The 14644-nt window shown below is 48.4% G+C and overlaps 1 protein-coding gene across 1 annotated transcript; it reads right to left on the bottom strand.

The window, feature by feature from the left end:
• Window positions 1-974: 974 nt before the first annotated feature.
• On the bottom strand, window positions 975-13249 carry TGM7 (transglutaminase 7). The gene is given in 13 exon segments (XM_036842008.1): window positions 975-1134; window positions 1387-1520; window positions 3351-3511; window positions 3924-4250; window positions 4719-4961; window positions 5404-5569; window positions 7020-7159; window positions 9289-9390; window positions 9393-9456; window positions 9536-9664; window positions 11679-11797; window positions 12386-12631; window positions 13066-13249. Coding segments are annotated over 13 exon segments (2175 nt in total).
• Window positions 13250-14644: the final 1395 nt, after the last annotated feature.

Here is a 14644-nt window from a genome sequence, read left to right as displayed (position 1 = left end):
ATAGCCATGTAATGATAACTTTCAAAAACACAGTGAAAGGGGGGAAAAGACCAGAAAGATAAGTATCAAATGTTAGAGATTTCTTCTGGGATGGGGAAGCTATCAGTGATTTTTCTTTTGTTTCTTTTCACTTTTCTGTTCTTTCCAAATTATCTAAGAAGAGCACAAATGATCTAGAGAATCACAGGAAGAAAATACGAAAGAGTGGCTCCCTGTTCTTAAAATAACAAAAACACGATGAAGGAAGAGAGGCGGAGGAGCGTCAGATTGGGGAGAGGGAGTGGGTGAGGGAGCAAGAAGGGGAGATGGGGTCAGGGAAAGTGAAGGCCTGTTTTGGGGGGCAGCCTGCTACAAAGTGCTTTCCAGTCATCCTGGGACCACTGCGAGTGGGCCCTGTCCCGACGTCCCCAGGCTCTCAGGCCAACAGCAGCTTCTGGCCGGTCCCCGTAGCGCCACAGTGTCCTCCCAGCATGTCCAGGCCGCCCTCCCCAGACCTCCCTCCAGCCTCTGCTTGTGGGCTCACTAAGACAATTTAAATGGAGAGACCTGGGATCTAGGATTCCAGAGAGGCTGGTTTAGAGGGGATCACGCTGCACTTATTTTGTGGCTGCGGATCTTGCAGGAGGAGAGAGAAGACAGGAAGAGCAGGGAGGGCCCAGCCACACAGGTGGCAGTCAGGCCAAGAGGACCAGCCAGTAGCAATAAGTAGCTTGTTAGCACAGAAAAAGGAACACTGATGATAGATGAAGCATTTTTATTGTCTCTTCCCGAGATGCACAGTGGTTCTAACAGCACTTCCTTCACCCCCGGGCAGGCGGGGAAGAGGACAGAGAAGGAGCAAAGATAACACCACACCCTCAGGAGGAGAAGAGAGCAAAATGGGCCTGGAGGGGTAGGGGGGCTGAGAGGGTGTCAGGAGGGGGGCAGGGGAGGGGCTGGATGACTGGGAAGGCCTGAGGAGGTGGGTGTGAGGCTCAAGAAGCCCTTCCTGCAGCAACGAAGATGTACTTGTAGCCCTTGATCTCCTTGATCTCGTTGCTGCTGATGAGGACTTGCAGCTGGTGGGGTCCGGCTTTGATGGGGTAGAGGTCCAGTTGAATTTGGATGGTGTGTCTGGCCACCAGAATTCCAAGACTGAAAGTCAAAAAGGGCCTGTTAGAGCCTTGAGTAACTGCTTGGGTGGGTGATCTGGTTTCCCCTCTTCGTCGGTAGCACCTCCCACACCCACCCACCCCTCAACACCACTGAGCTCAACCTTCCCCAAGGAGGGTGGGAAGGTGGGGGAAAGGAGGCACCATCCAGGAGACTAAGGACCATCCTATGACCCCACGAGGCACCCCCTTATCTAAGACCAGCGTGAGACAGGTGGATAGCCATGGTACTTACTCATTTGTTATCTGCCCATTGACGAGGCCACTGCCCTGCAGAACCATTGTGCAGTGACTCAGAGCCACCAAGAGGGTATTGGTGAGCGAGATGTGGAATCTCAGGGCCTTGCCCACCTCGGCCCTCTCGGACACCTGTGTGGAGAGAAGACGGGGATATCATGGGCAACTGGCCTCATTTCTGCACTCAATTCAGCAACCTCACTTCCCCATCCCTCTGATGACCACCAGGGACTGCTCACTTAGCACAGACACTGCAGGGGCGAGAACATGAGCCCACAGTATTCGCGGTTAACACATACACTGGCCTGCCTTAGAAGCTCACAGTACTACTGGAAGCCACCACCAACTGGGAATTGGTACCAAGTGAAATCTATTTCCCTCCCCGTCATCTAGCTCAGGATGGCAATTAGATTTCCACTTAAGTGCCAGCTCCAATCCGTTAGTTGTGGCTGATAGGAATGGTGTGTTAAAAAGGATTCTGAGGACAATCCAGAGCCAGTGAGAGGGTCATGATTGATTAGTAGTGTCTGACACAGGCATGGGATAAGGGGGTGGTGTCATGTGTGCCATCAGTGATGTCATTCTGAGGCCCAAGTTGCAGGATATGTTAATGGCAGAGCCAGGACCTGACCCAGGTGTCCTAGACCCCAGTCAGGATCTTCCTCCCATGCTGCTCTGTCTTTATATGCATTAGCAGACCCACTCTGAGTTTTTCCAGGTGTATGCAGTGCATCACAAGTGAGGTCTGTGTCATAGGGCAGCATGGCCTTGACTTGTGAGTGGGAGGCAGGGATCCATCCTACTCACTTCTAGAGCCCCAGCGCCCAGCACAGTGCCAGCCAAATGATGGATATTTGGTAAACGAGTGTTGAACTGAAATGACTCGACCACCCAGATCATACTGGGGACATGTTCTGGCTCAACCAGAGAATCGAGGAGAAGGAAGAACACATCCTGACTTCTCTGGAATTCAAAGAAAAGAAACAAGTCCTTTGTACTCTAGTGAGTGTGCCAAAGTTGAACAAGGTCAAAATAGCTTTGGCATCCAGCATGGTCACACAAATCATCCCGGGGTTCCTTAGCAATGGGGACCAATTAACAGCCTACTTGGCATCTGATGTGTTTGCATTGGATCCTGTGGTAACCAGGGCTTTGTGTAATGGGCAGGGCCCTCACCTCAGCCCCAGGCTTGTGTCTGCTCTTGTGATTCTGCCCACTGTTACCCCCTCCCCCCTCATGGAGGCTGCCTGCCATCACTTGGCCTGACGACCTCACAGCATGCCCAGGTGAAAACTGTCAGGTGGCCAGACGGTTCTCTTTCTGGCGGGGGTGGAGGGTGCTGTTGACAGATCCACCAGGTGCACAGTCAGGTGGGGATTAGGCAGTGGGCAAGGCCTTCAGGTAGGAGGGGAAAGTGGGGAAAGGAGGCTTCAGAGGAAGAAAAACCCTGGATATAGGGCATGGAGATCATCCCTGCCCTCCACCATTTACCCTTCCTTCACCTGTGTTCGTTCCTCATGCAATTGCCTTGCCAGCCACTCAAGCCTCTGCACGTGAAATGTGAGGCTCACCTTTCATTTGTTTCCTTCTTCCTTGTCACCCCTGTCTTATCAGGTGACAAGGAATTTGGCCTGAGTCTCTCTCAAACCTGTCTTCTCTACTCCATCTCCCAGATACTGCCTTTCTTGTCTCTTTGCCTCTGCAAAGCTACTTCCTTACTTAAAATGCCTTCAACTCCACCTCGTTTTTCTAGAGTGTCTTCCTGTGCGTCCTCTGTAAAATGTCACCTCCTCTGGGAAGCCTTCCCTTTGCACAGAGTGCAAGGGACCACACCATACTGCACTTTACTCACCTGTTTGTTATCCAAGGCAGGGACTGTGCCTTGTTAGCTGCTGTACCCCCAGCCCCTGAATTGGGTGAGTCAGAGGGCCCCTGGGCCCCATCTCTGTCCAGATGCCTTACCTCAGTAGATAAGTGGGGAGGCCCCAGGGAGATATCTTTTAGGACCAGCATGGACCTCCCTGTCTCCTCCACCTTGGCTATGCCAGACACACAGATCAGCTTTTCATCCATCGGTTTGTTTCTATAATTGTTGTAGGGTAGCAAGAGCAGCCACTGTGTCTCTAAGCACAGACAAAATACATCTTGAGTCCAGGAATGGGTCTCGGAAAGAGAGAGTGAAAATATGTATGTGTGAGAGAGGAAAAAATAGTTTGTGTTTGAGAGAGAATATGAGTGTGAGTCTACGTGTGTGTGTGAAAGTGTGTTTGTGTGTGTGTGTAAGAGAGACAGATAGTGCTTACCCTGCGCCCCCGACCCTCAAGGTCACTGCTGTGTTTCACCTGGTGGGATGGCATCAGAGGTACAGTACCTGACATTCAATCTCCTGCCAACAGCAGCTTCACTGCCCAACGTGTGTGCGTGTGTGTGTGCGTGCACGTGTGTGTGTGTGTGCGTGCGTGTGGGGGGGTGCCTTGTTCATGGCCCCAAGCTTCCCTCCCTGTATGTGCCTTTCCAGGCCTGCCTCATACTCACCCTCCCCGAAGTCCAGGGTCAAGTGCACTATCTGTCTCCAGAGGGGCTCCCAGGTGCCACCATCGAGCAGCAGGGTCTGCGCACAGAAATGCACCAGCAGGCGGATGGGCCCCTGGGGTTGGGCTCTATCTGCCAGACTCCGGGCATGCAGCTTCGGCAGCAGGTCCTGGCCCCACTCAGCCTTCCTGGTCAGGTAAAGCTGCAGCTAGGCCGGCTGATCCTCAAAGCCCCCAGACCCCAGCAGGTCCAGGAAGGGTGCAGAGGCCCTCCAAGGGCCCAGCATTTTCCGGGAGGCCTTTGTGAACACAGATCGCTCCTCAGCGGATCCTGACAGAAAGGAGAGCCAGGAAGGACATCAGTGGGGAGGGGTCAGGAGGACCAATGACCTTCTTGCTGGAAACAAGGCACCCAGCAACTCCCAGGTCCCCTCCCGAAGCCTCAACCACAAGAATAGCTGCCTAAGGAGACAATACAGCATCACGGCTGAGAACAAGGGGATTGGTGTTGCTTGGTGCTGGGCTCAAAGCCTTGCTCTATCACAGTCCCTTCATCTCTTGGCGCTCGGTTCAGTCACATATAGCCCAGGGATGTTTCCTTGCCTCAGAGAGTTGCCAAAAATTTGGGTTAAATGAGTTCCTGATTATAAGCACTAGATGGTGTTTTTTGTCATCTTTTGCGGAGGCGGTGGTTAAGTGGTGATGGTTTCAACGTGAGAGCCATCCTCATGTCCCTTGGTAGGCAACACAAAGGAGGTTACAGCTGTCCCCCTCCCTGAAACACTGGGGCCCCAGGCACCTTCTGGGTACTTGTAGGAGCTGGTGATATTCTGGCTCTGGTCTGACCCTACCATCTTGGTGCTGATTTCCTTCCCGATGGAACTGATGTTATGGGCCAGGATTTCCTGGGCCTGGCCATCCTCCAACAGCCAAACGACTTCACCGGCATTCACCTCAGCATACACAAATGGGGTGTCATAGGGCAGGTGGACCTTCCCTTCCCTGATGGCCTTTACAGAGGCAGGGCCACAGTGGAACGACCCTGTTCAGGGAACAGGAGTTGTGGACCACTAACTTGGCTGCTGACATATGGACCAGGGCCAGCGGGTCCTGGCCATGGCAGGTAGAGGTAGGGAGATGGGATGGGGAGGGGCAGCAGCATTAATGACCCTCATCCACGGGGTGCTCTCCAGTTCCCATTAATTCATCTGATGCTCACAGCCACCCTGGGAAGCAGCAGTCATCACCTTCATCTTCCCTACTTTACAGGTGAGGAAACAACTGAGAGGTCCAGTGACTCATCAGCTCATGCAACTGTCAAAGGCAAAGTTAGACCCCTGACCTGAAGTTGTCTCTGCTACGACTTTGGAAAGCGGATGAAGTGGGAAGGGCATCGTTCCTTTCTGGCCTCCTGCTCATGGGGTCAGTCACCCCGACCAACGTCCCCACTGATCCCGGACCCTTCCACAATGGTCTGCTCTCACCACTGCTGGTTTGCTGGGGAGTGGGGTCCAGAACCTGCCACCAGTTGTATCCTGGAGGGAGATCTTTCCGGATCATCCAGCACTCGTTCCAGACATGGAAATTCCTGCAGAAAGCAGTAAGGAGAAAAGGATTCACGTTTTCAGAGGATTTGCCAGGTATCAGACCCTATACTGAGTGCTTTATATCATTGTTTCTTCTTTTTTTTTTTTTTTTTTTACATTTTATTTGGAAGTAATTTCAAGCTTGTATTAAAGTTGCAAGAATAGTACAAAGAACACCCATATACCCAGTTCACCTATTGTTAGCATTTTGCCCCATTTGCTTTATCACTAGCTTTCTTTCAGTGTGGATGTGGAGATTTCTTAGAATAGGGATCTTCCCTTGCGTACTCTTGTACAGTTATCAACCTCACACATTTAATATTGATACTATCCTTTTATCTACTTTACTGTCTATATTTCAATGTTGTCAGCTAATAATGTCCTCTATGGCAGGGGTCCCCAACCCCCGGTACCGGCCCGTGGCCTGTTAGCAACTGGGCCGCGCAGCAGGAGGTGAGCGGCGGCGAGCGGAGCGGAGCTTCATCTGCCGCTCCCCATCGCTCGCATTACCGCCTGAACCACCGCCCCGCCCCTTCCGTGGAAAAATTGTCTTCCACAAAACCGGTCCCTTGTGCCAAAAAGGTTGGGGACTGCTGCTCTATGGCATTCTTTTCCACCCAGTTCAGGATCACACATTGCATTTAGTTGACCAATGCCCTTTGTGTCCTTTGATCTGGAAGAGTTCTTCCGGCTTTATTTTATCACATTGACATTTTGAATACAGTACTTATTTATTTATTTATTTATTTTTATCGGAGTGGCCCTCATTTTGGACTTGCTTGCTGTTTCTTCATGATTAGATTCAGCTTATGTGCTCACAGACAGAATTCTACACAAGTGACATGTCCTTCCTAGATACACTACTGCTCATTGACCCAGAGAAGTTTCAGCCCTCGAGGAGCCCAGAGAGGGAGGGAGCTCCAAGGACAGCAGCTAGTTCTCATACAATTCAAAGGTCTTACCTGGAAACTGGCTGGAAAAGCAAAAACAGGAAATCAGATGTGGGATAGAGCAGAGGAGAAAGAAACCAGAGGAAGCGACTAGAGATCCAAAAATAAAGGGACACACAGAGACACACACAGACGTATATACACATACCTGCAGAGAGGGAGTGGGGCAGGGAGAGGAGAATTCAGCAGAGACCAAAGGAAGTATGCAGAGGCAGCTAGTCCTGGCTTTGCCCCGACAGAGAAACAGAGAAATGTGCAAACAGAAAGGCTCAAAGAAGGAAGAGTAAGATGTAACAGATTTTGAGGTCAGTATTCAGAGGACGCACGACCTATTCATTTGGTTGCCAGCTTCAGAATACATTATCCCATAGTCTTCTATCTCTGAAATGAGCTTGATGTGATGATCTGATTAGCCAGAACAGCTTTCTGGCTGGGGGACTTATTCTCTGAGAATCGGCAACAATGTACGGGGCAATATTTCCTCAAGGCCAGAGAGCATCAGGTCAGAATTTTCCTACCCTACCTGGAACGGAGCAGAGACCTGTAGGAGACAGTGCCCCTTACCATACTTTTGTCTCATTTCTGAGTTGGCAGCATCTCTGCATGTTGGTCATAGTAGGTGTCGATGGTCAAGTTTGCATCCACGTTGTGTGCAGAGTGGAAATTGGAAACGACACAGGTTGGAACACCTAAGCATCTCATTACTAAAGAGAAGAAAAGCATGGGAACTAACTGAGTTTATTTCAAGAAGAATCATTGGTTTCATGTGCATACTTTCTCACTTTCAAGCTGGAGGAGAGAAAAAGGCCAAGATTCTTGCAGATCCATACCTGTAACTCCTTTATCCTCAGAGCACCTCACCCAGGCCCAGAACCTTGAGGCCTACCTGCCCTATCCATAGTCTCCATTCCACCAGGAGAAAGAAATCATTTGAGGGTCACTTAACAATTAACAACAACTCAATTTATCATTTAGGGATTTTTCCATTCAGCAGCTTTCCAAACTAAAAAAAGAACCTAAACATTTGATAATTCAAAAGAAAATTTTTTAAAATTAGACCTATGCTGTGGCCAGAAGAGAAGCTGTGTGACCTTAGGTAACTGGCTTAACTTCTCTGGCCCTTAGTCTTCTTAAATGAAGAGTTGGACCAGATGATTTTCAGTTCTGAAATTCTGGATCTGTAATTATACTCACATAAAAGGGTTTGGAGGAAAGAAAGAAATCAAAGCACAGATAGAAGAGCCAGATAGACTTATAGAGATACGTGGAAGACAGCGACGAAGGGAACCTTGCATGTACGAGGCAATGACCGTCTTTGATAAGACAACAGCACCCTCTTGTGGCTTCTCAGGAATCACACAAAGCAGCCACTACATCACCGTCATCCCCACCACCACCACCACACACACTTGACCAGGGCCAGATGAAATTAAGCTGAGAGCCAGGTGTGACCTTTGGAACACAGGTCCCCACCTCTGCAAGCAAGGTGAGGAGTTTAGAGAGAGGTTTATCCCACCCCTGTCCTGCTTAGGAGCAGATGGTGCCCACTGAGGCTGCTGGGAGGATTGCAATGCTTTGAAATGTAAGAGAACTATTAAGATTGACCAACCTTTTTGTTTCGATTCATTGACGATCCCCAAAGGACGCCACCTGTCCACAGTCGCCTATCCACTCCCAGCACAGCTCCTGGGCTTTTCACAAACCCTTAACCCTTGGTGAGAGTTAGACCAGGGCTGCAAGTGGCCAGAGGCAACTTGGCAGGAGCAGCTTTCCCCTCACTCAAAGGTCGTAGACTCTAGGGCCTAGCCGTGGTGAGAGGCTCGGAGGTGGAGCAAAGATGCAGACCTAGACCTTCTCCCTCTCTTTGCAGGGTCTAAAGGCCTGAGCCCCCCTCCTTAACACCTGCCTAGTCACGGACATCCCAGCCCAAGGCAAATTTTCCCGTGAAAACAAATGAACAAAATGAGGTCACTTGATTTGAACACTCGTATTTAAACCTCTCCACTGTCTGTAGCACCTGTACATAACTGCCAAGCTATGTTGCCCCTCTCAGAAAAGTCTAGAACTTTGTCTTTGGACCCTGTCTCTGTCCTTCCCATTCTGTGCTCCCTCGTTCTCCAACTCAGAGTCAACACATCGGTTCAGTAAACATTTCTTGAGCATCACAATGTAACAGGCAGCACTGTGCAAGGTACTCCTGCCTCTTGGGGGAAGATAGGCAGGCACCGCAGTGCTTTCCATCTTTCCCTCATCTTCACAGATAATCTGATCAATGACTTGGGACTAAATTGTAAATAACTGATAATGCATAAAACATGGATGCTCCTTAAGGGTAGTCAGCAAAGTAGTAAATCTCTCATTGTAACTCCTCAAGAATCTCTCTGAGAAGTGTTTGGGAGCCACCAGCTCTGCCCACGGATGAGATCAGGCTCCCAGATTATCTGCTTGCACCTCAAGCTTCCCTCAACCTGCCCCTGACTCCAGGCTCACCTTGAGCTGAGAAGCCTGAGCAGGTGTCAGAAAGAAGACAGTTTTGCCTCCACTTTGGGACCACAAGCTCCTCTATCCAGGTGACCATTTTAATAGCCTAACTGCTCCATCAAGGAGACTGAAGAGTGGTTGCAGCAGGTCACCCCTTCCCTGGTTATTGCAGGGTTCCTTGAGACTATAGAGTGTGCTGGTTAAGAGCCAAGTGACCACCACTCCTTAGCCATGGGGCTGTGGACAGGCCACAGTTAACTCAGGTGAAGTGGAGATAATCCCAGCCCGACCTCGAAGAGTTATCACGAAGGGTCAATAGGTGATTCTGCATTCCCATCTCCCCCTCACTCACCGGTACACGTAACAGCTGCAAATACCCAGCACTGCCCATACCTCACAGGCTGCCCGCCCCTGGCCGCCCACTGTCGCAGGCTGCCCGTCCACTCCAGTGGGTGACCCCCTGGGAGTAGTCCTCTCTCCAGCTCCCCTGCAGCACACCGCTGTCGTCATTGCTGTTGATCTGCAGAGGAGAGACAGGTGGTTTTCACGGTGCAGTGTGGGGGAAGCTCAGGCAGGGCCGGGGAAGCCTCTGGCCTTACCATGGCGCTCACCACCCTGCAGACATACACTACATTGTTCCACTGGGAGTAGTCTTTGGATGGGTTCTCTAAGAAGTACAGGCTCTTGTTCAGAATCTCAAAGCGGATATCTATGATGTCCTCTTCAAACTTCCAGGAGATTTCAAGGAAGAACAAAGAGAAGAGTAAAAACGTCTAGAATTCTGAAGCCAAGTCAGTAACGCCGACGTTTAGGGGTGGAGCTAAATATCAGACAAGTTCCTGCCTTCAAAGAGCTTGTAAGCCAAGTTGGGAATGTGTTAAGATTCAGAATTTTGAAGAACTAACCTGTGTGTTTCTGGTGGAAAATGCAAATGGATTTTGGAGAGATGAGAGTCAGCTGAAGGCATCAGAGAAGGCTATTGGAGCCGGTGGGCTTGGAAGGACAAGGTAGACAGGAAGAGAGCGGGGTGGAGGCGTTCACCCAAGGTCTTTGGGCGTGAAAGGTACCAGAGACAGAGGCTCAGAGATTTTCCTTCTGGAGGACTTGCGAGAGTAGGAAAAGATCTGATGGATAAATATAAGGCCAGGCATGTGAGGAGAGGGAGAAGAGCGTGGAGAACCTTCAAATCAGGTAGAGGGTTCAGTGCTGATGGTGTGAGCACAGGAGAAGCCAGTGTACACTTATGACACACGTCTACAACATGTATTTGCTACATGTGTCGTAACCCTTTGGGCTGCCAAATGGTATTTTTCTAAGTTTCAAAAAATTACACGAGTTGTTGGAGAACAGGGAACCTGATCTTCCTCAGCAAGGCTCCCTGCTTCCTGCCCCCAACCCACTCTTCCCTCCCAGTGGGTGTGGACAGGGCTGGGAAGGCAGTGGGAGGCGGAGAGAAACTATCCCAGCCACGGCTGGTGGTTGAGAGTAGAAAAGTTGCCCAGAGTCAAAGGTCCCCCGCTGTGTACCCTAACTGGATATTTGGTGTTATTAAAGAATTGCTGTTCATTATTTCAGTTATAATACTGTATTGTGGCTCAGTTTTTCAGAGAGTCATCATCTTTTAGAACTATATTTGGAAGTATTACTCGATTAAATGATATGGTAATTTGCTTCCCAAAAATCCAGTGATGAGATGCGAGGAATGGGGGAGAATACACCAGGGATCGGCAAAGTTTTTCTGTAAAGGACCAGATAATAAATATTTTAGGCTTTGCAGGCCATAGGGTTTCTGTCTCAACTACTCAATTCTGCCATTGTAGCATGAAAGCAGCCACAGAGGATACCTACATGAATGAGCGTAGCTGTGTTCCAATGAAATGCTATTTATTAGACACCGAAGTTCGAACTTCATGTAATTTGCACATCACAAAATACAGTTGGCCCTCTGTGTCCGTGGATTCTACATCCATGGATTCAACCAATAGGATCAAAAATATTAGGGAAAAAAATTCCAGAAAATTCCCAAAAGCAAAACGTGAATTTGCTGCACACTGCCAGCAACTATTTACATAGCATTTACATTGTTTTAGGTGTTATAAGTATCTAGAGATGATTTTAAAGTACATGGGAAGTTGTGCATAGGTTATATGCAAATACTATGCCACTTTATTTTTTATTTATTTATTTTTTGGGCCTTGAGGAACACTCCACAGACAGAGCGTGGGCCATCTCAGAAGGCGAGAGCGGCCTATGCCACTTTATACAAGGGACTTGAGCATGCTTGGATTTTGGTATCTGTGGAGGCGTCCTGAAACCAATCTTCTGCAAATACTAAGGGATGACTGTGTTATTTTTTAAAAATTCTTTTTTTCAGCAGTTTATAAAGTATGAAAACCATTCTAAACTCTTGGGCCATGCAAAAACAGGCAGTGGGCCACATCTGGCCCACAGGCTATAGTTTGCAAATCCCTGATATAGATGAAACAAAATACACCATAAATTGATCACTATTGAAGGTAAGAGGTTCATGGAGGTTCGTTATAGTAGCCTGTCTACTTGCATTATGTTTTAAGTTTTTCATAAAATATTAAAAACTGAGAAGGAAAGACATCTTCTCCCCTTCCCTCCTTGTGCCTCTCACTGGATGGGAAATTGGTCCAGCACTGCCCATCCTGACTTCTGTTAGTGGCACTTCATAACCTAATAGAGTTGTCTAAGGCCCACTTCAGGTGACAGTGTTACCTGCCCATAGTTCCAGGGCCAGGGGGTGATGACTCTTTCATGACCATTGTAAACAAAGCCATAGTCCATCATGATATACTCCTGCAGCAGTATTTCACTTGGCAGGTAGACGTCGTCCTCTGAGCAGTTAAGAATAGCAGAGGAGGCAAAGCCCCAAACCAAAAAACAAACTAATAAAATTAAAAACATTAATGACAGTATCTTGCTGGATAATCAGATAAGCAATGGGTTGATGTCAATAGAAATCAAGACTGGACCCCTTAAAAGTCTGTGTGCTTTTCTAGAGGCCAGTGATATAATCTATACTTTAAAAAAAGATGATCTTTTCTTGGTTATAAAAGCAGCAAGCTTTTCATAGAGATTTGGAAAATATGGATGACAGAAAGAAGACAATGAAGATCACCCCTTCTTACTACTCAGAGACACCCGTCGTTACATTTTAGTGTATTCTGGCTGTGCTCTCTTTCTTGGCACATATATGTAATTAGGATCATATGTGTTCCATTTCCTAATTGATTTCACTTAACATCACACCATGAACATTTTCATCATGCCATTAAAAATTCTCTGTAAAGATGATTTTTAGTGAGCACATGGTAACACATTGCATAGATGTGCAGCATTTTATCTTCAGGGCTTTCTAAGTAGATCCTCACAGAGTGTTCCCAATGGATCAGTTAGAATTACAACCTGTGAGCAAGTTATACCTGCACTCCAAGGGTTAAAAAGCAGGATGAAAGTCCCCAGAGGGTGGGTTGTGCTGTGACCAGGGCCCTGAGAGATCTCCATCTTCAGAGTGTAGGGACCAATGACTGCATTGGCCGGTGTGAAAAGGGAGACAAAGAGCGAGTTGGCATGAATGGTGAAGTCAGAAGCACTCCAGACATTGCCTTGTCGGACCTGGGTGAGCAAGAAGGTGGCTCGGGTTCCCAGCAGCTCTGTGGGCTCTGGTCCTGTGTAAGAGAGAATGACCCCAAAGTGAGGTGCAAAATCTATGTGACACGGTTTCAGGGGAACTGGGAGGACCCTTACCTTCTCCTACCACTTGCTAATCCTTTTACTGCCACTGGGTGTCCTTGGACACACACTTAAGATCTGTGGGCCTCAGTTTTTTAATCTGTAAAATGGGATCGTAGTAGTACCCACCTGAAAGTCTTGTCACAGGGATTAAATGAGATAATGTGTGTGAATTTTTAGCACAGTGCCTGTTGTGTATTTAAAAGTTGTCTGTTATTATCACAATCTTAGTTTGCTGAGTTGGCCAAATCTTTTCTTAACAGCACCAATAGGGTCCCGGGGGTCCCAGGAGAAGAGAGGGGAGGGCGGTTCAGAAAGGAGAGGCAGGGGCCCTAGAGGTGAACTTTGTCTTGGGGAAGGGTGGGCTTACCTGTCTCAGCCACCAAGGTGATGTAGTCGGTCCCAGAGTGGAAGGGTCGGTTGAAATGCAGCTGGATTGTGAAGGACTCACCGTGGCCCACGATGAGCCGCTGCAGGCCCATCTCCTGCGTGTGATGCTCCTGGTTGTTCCTGGCGTTCTGCAGGTCGACGGACCTGAGCTCCAAGGCTGCCATTGGGACAGGGGGTGACGGGGGGACAGGTCACTGCCCAGCTGTGGCTCCCTGGGCTCAGCATCCCCTGACACTTCTTGACATTTCGTGGCACCTGGCTCTGACTTGGGTAAGATTGCTGTCCAGATCTTAGCCCTCTGCCACCTGCCCCCTAGTCTCAGGACTCAGCCTCAGAGAGCATTTCAGCATCGTGATCCCGGTGACCTCTGGACCTGGACCTGGACCTGGAGCCACAGTGCTCGAGAACTGGGGTCCCAGACAGCACAACGTTTCCAGATAACTGAAACTTAACCTCAAAGTGCCGCCATGTACTCTTAATCACTTTTGTTGACAATCTTTCTAAAAATTACTCTATTATCCTGAATGATAGAAGAAAGAGCATACTCGAATTTTGTATGAATTAAGTCAATGAGCTGACTGGAGGCTGGGGCCTCAGCTACAGGAAAGTGCCTGCTTTAGGATATGTGGGAGGGTGGGCACCTCAGGGTTATTTGCAGCTTATTTCTTGCTTCTCAGCTGTGTTGCAGGTGGATGAGGGTACTGGCTGCTTCCTAGGATGTACACTTAGTGTGTAATTTTAAAACTCTCATAGCATAATGGGCAAGGTGCAGGCTCTCACCATCTTGGCTGTGAGACCTTAAGCAAGTCACTTAAGGTCCCTAGACATCAAAAAAATGGTGACAATGGTGTTCCTACCTCCTAGAATGCACGTGGGCATTAAGTGAGGATGCACAAGTAAAGGCCTTAGCATAGTGGCAGGTGCAGGGTAAGCACTCAGTCATCAGTAGTTGCTCTTAGTACTGATAATAATGCAGCGTCAGATTGCATTTGCTTTGCTATTTTTGCTGGTGATAAAAATTCATTAGGTCCTTTCCCCCAGTAGTACCTCAGTTTATCTCAGTGGTTCTCAACAGGGGCAATTTTGCCCCCTGGAGGACATTTGGCAAAGTCTGGAGACATTTTTGGTTGTCACAACTGGGGAGAGGCTGTTACAGGTGTCTAGTGGGTAGAGGCTGGGGCTGCTGCCAAACAGCATCCTAGAGGAAAAACTCATGTTTGCTCCAGCCAGTTTTTGTGCCATTTGCATTTTGAACTTTTTTCACATAAGTTCTTTATATTTTCACTAAATTAGTTCACTTTGATAGTTTTAGCCCATCTTTGTTACCTGGCTGGATTTTTTTTTTTTGAGTCCTAATTCTTTCACCTAAATGCTTTATCTTACTATCTGGGAACTGGCTAAACAGTCTTCCAGGTCTTTGTCCAAGTCATTGGTAATATGGTGGTTCCAAGCATTAAGGCTTAAGTCAGAGGCCAGTGGAGTATTATTGTTGGAGGTTCCTTCCACGTTAACACTGAGCCATTAGGAAATACTCTTTAAGTATAGTTGTTCAACTAGCT

Source organism: Balaenoptera musculus, chromosome 2 (assembly GCF_009873245.2).
Source record: "Balaenoptera musculus isolate JJ_BM4_2016_0621 chromosome 2, mBalMus1.pri.v3, whole genome shotgun sequence".
Taxonomy (NCBI): domain Eukaryota; kingdom Metazoa; phylum Chordata; class Mammalia; order Artiodactyla; family Balaenopteridae; genus Balaenoptera; species Balaenoptera musculus.
This window is presented reverse-complemented; position numbering and strand designations above follow the sequence as displayed.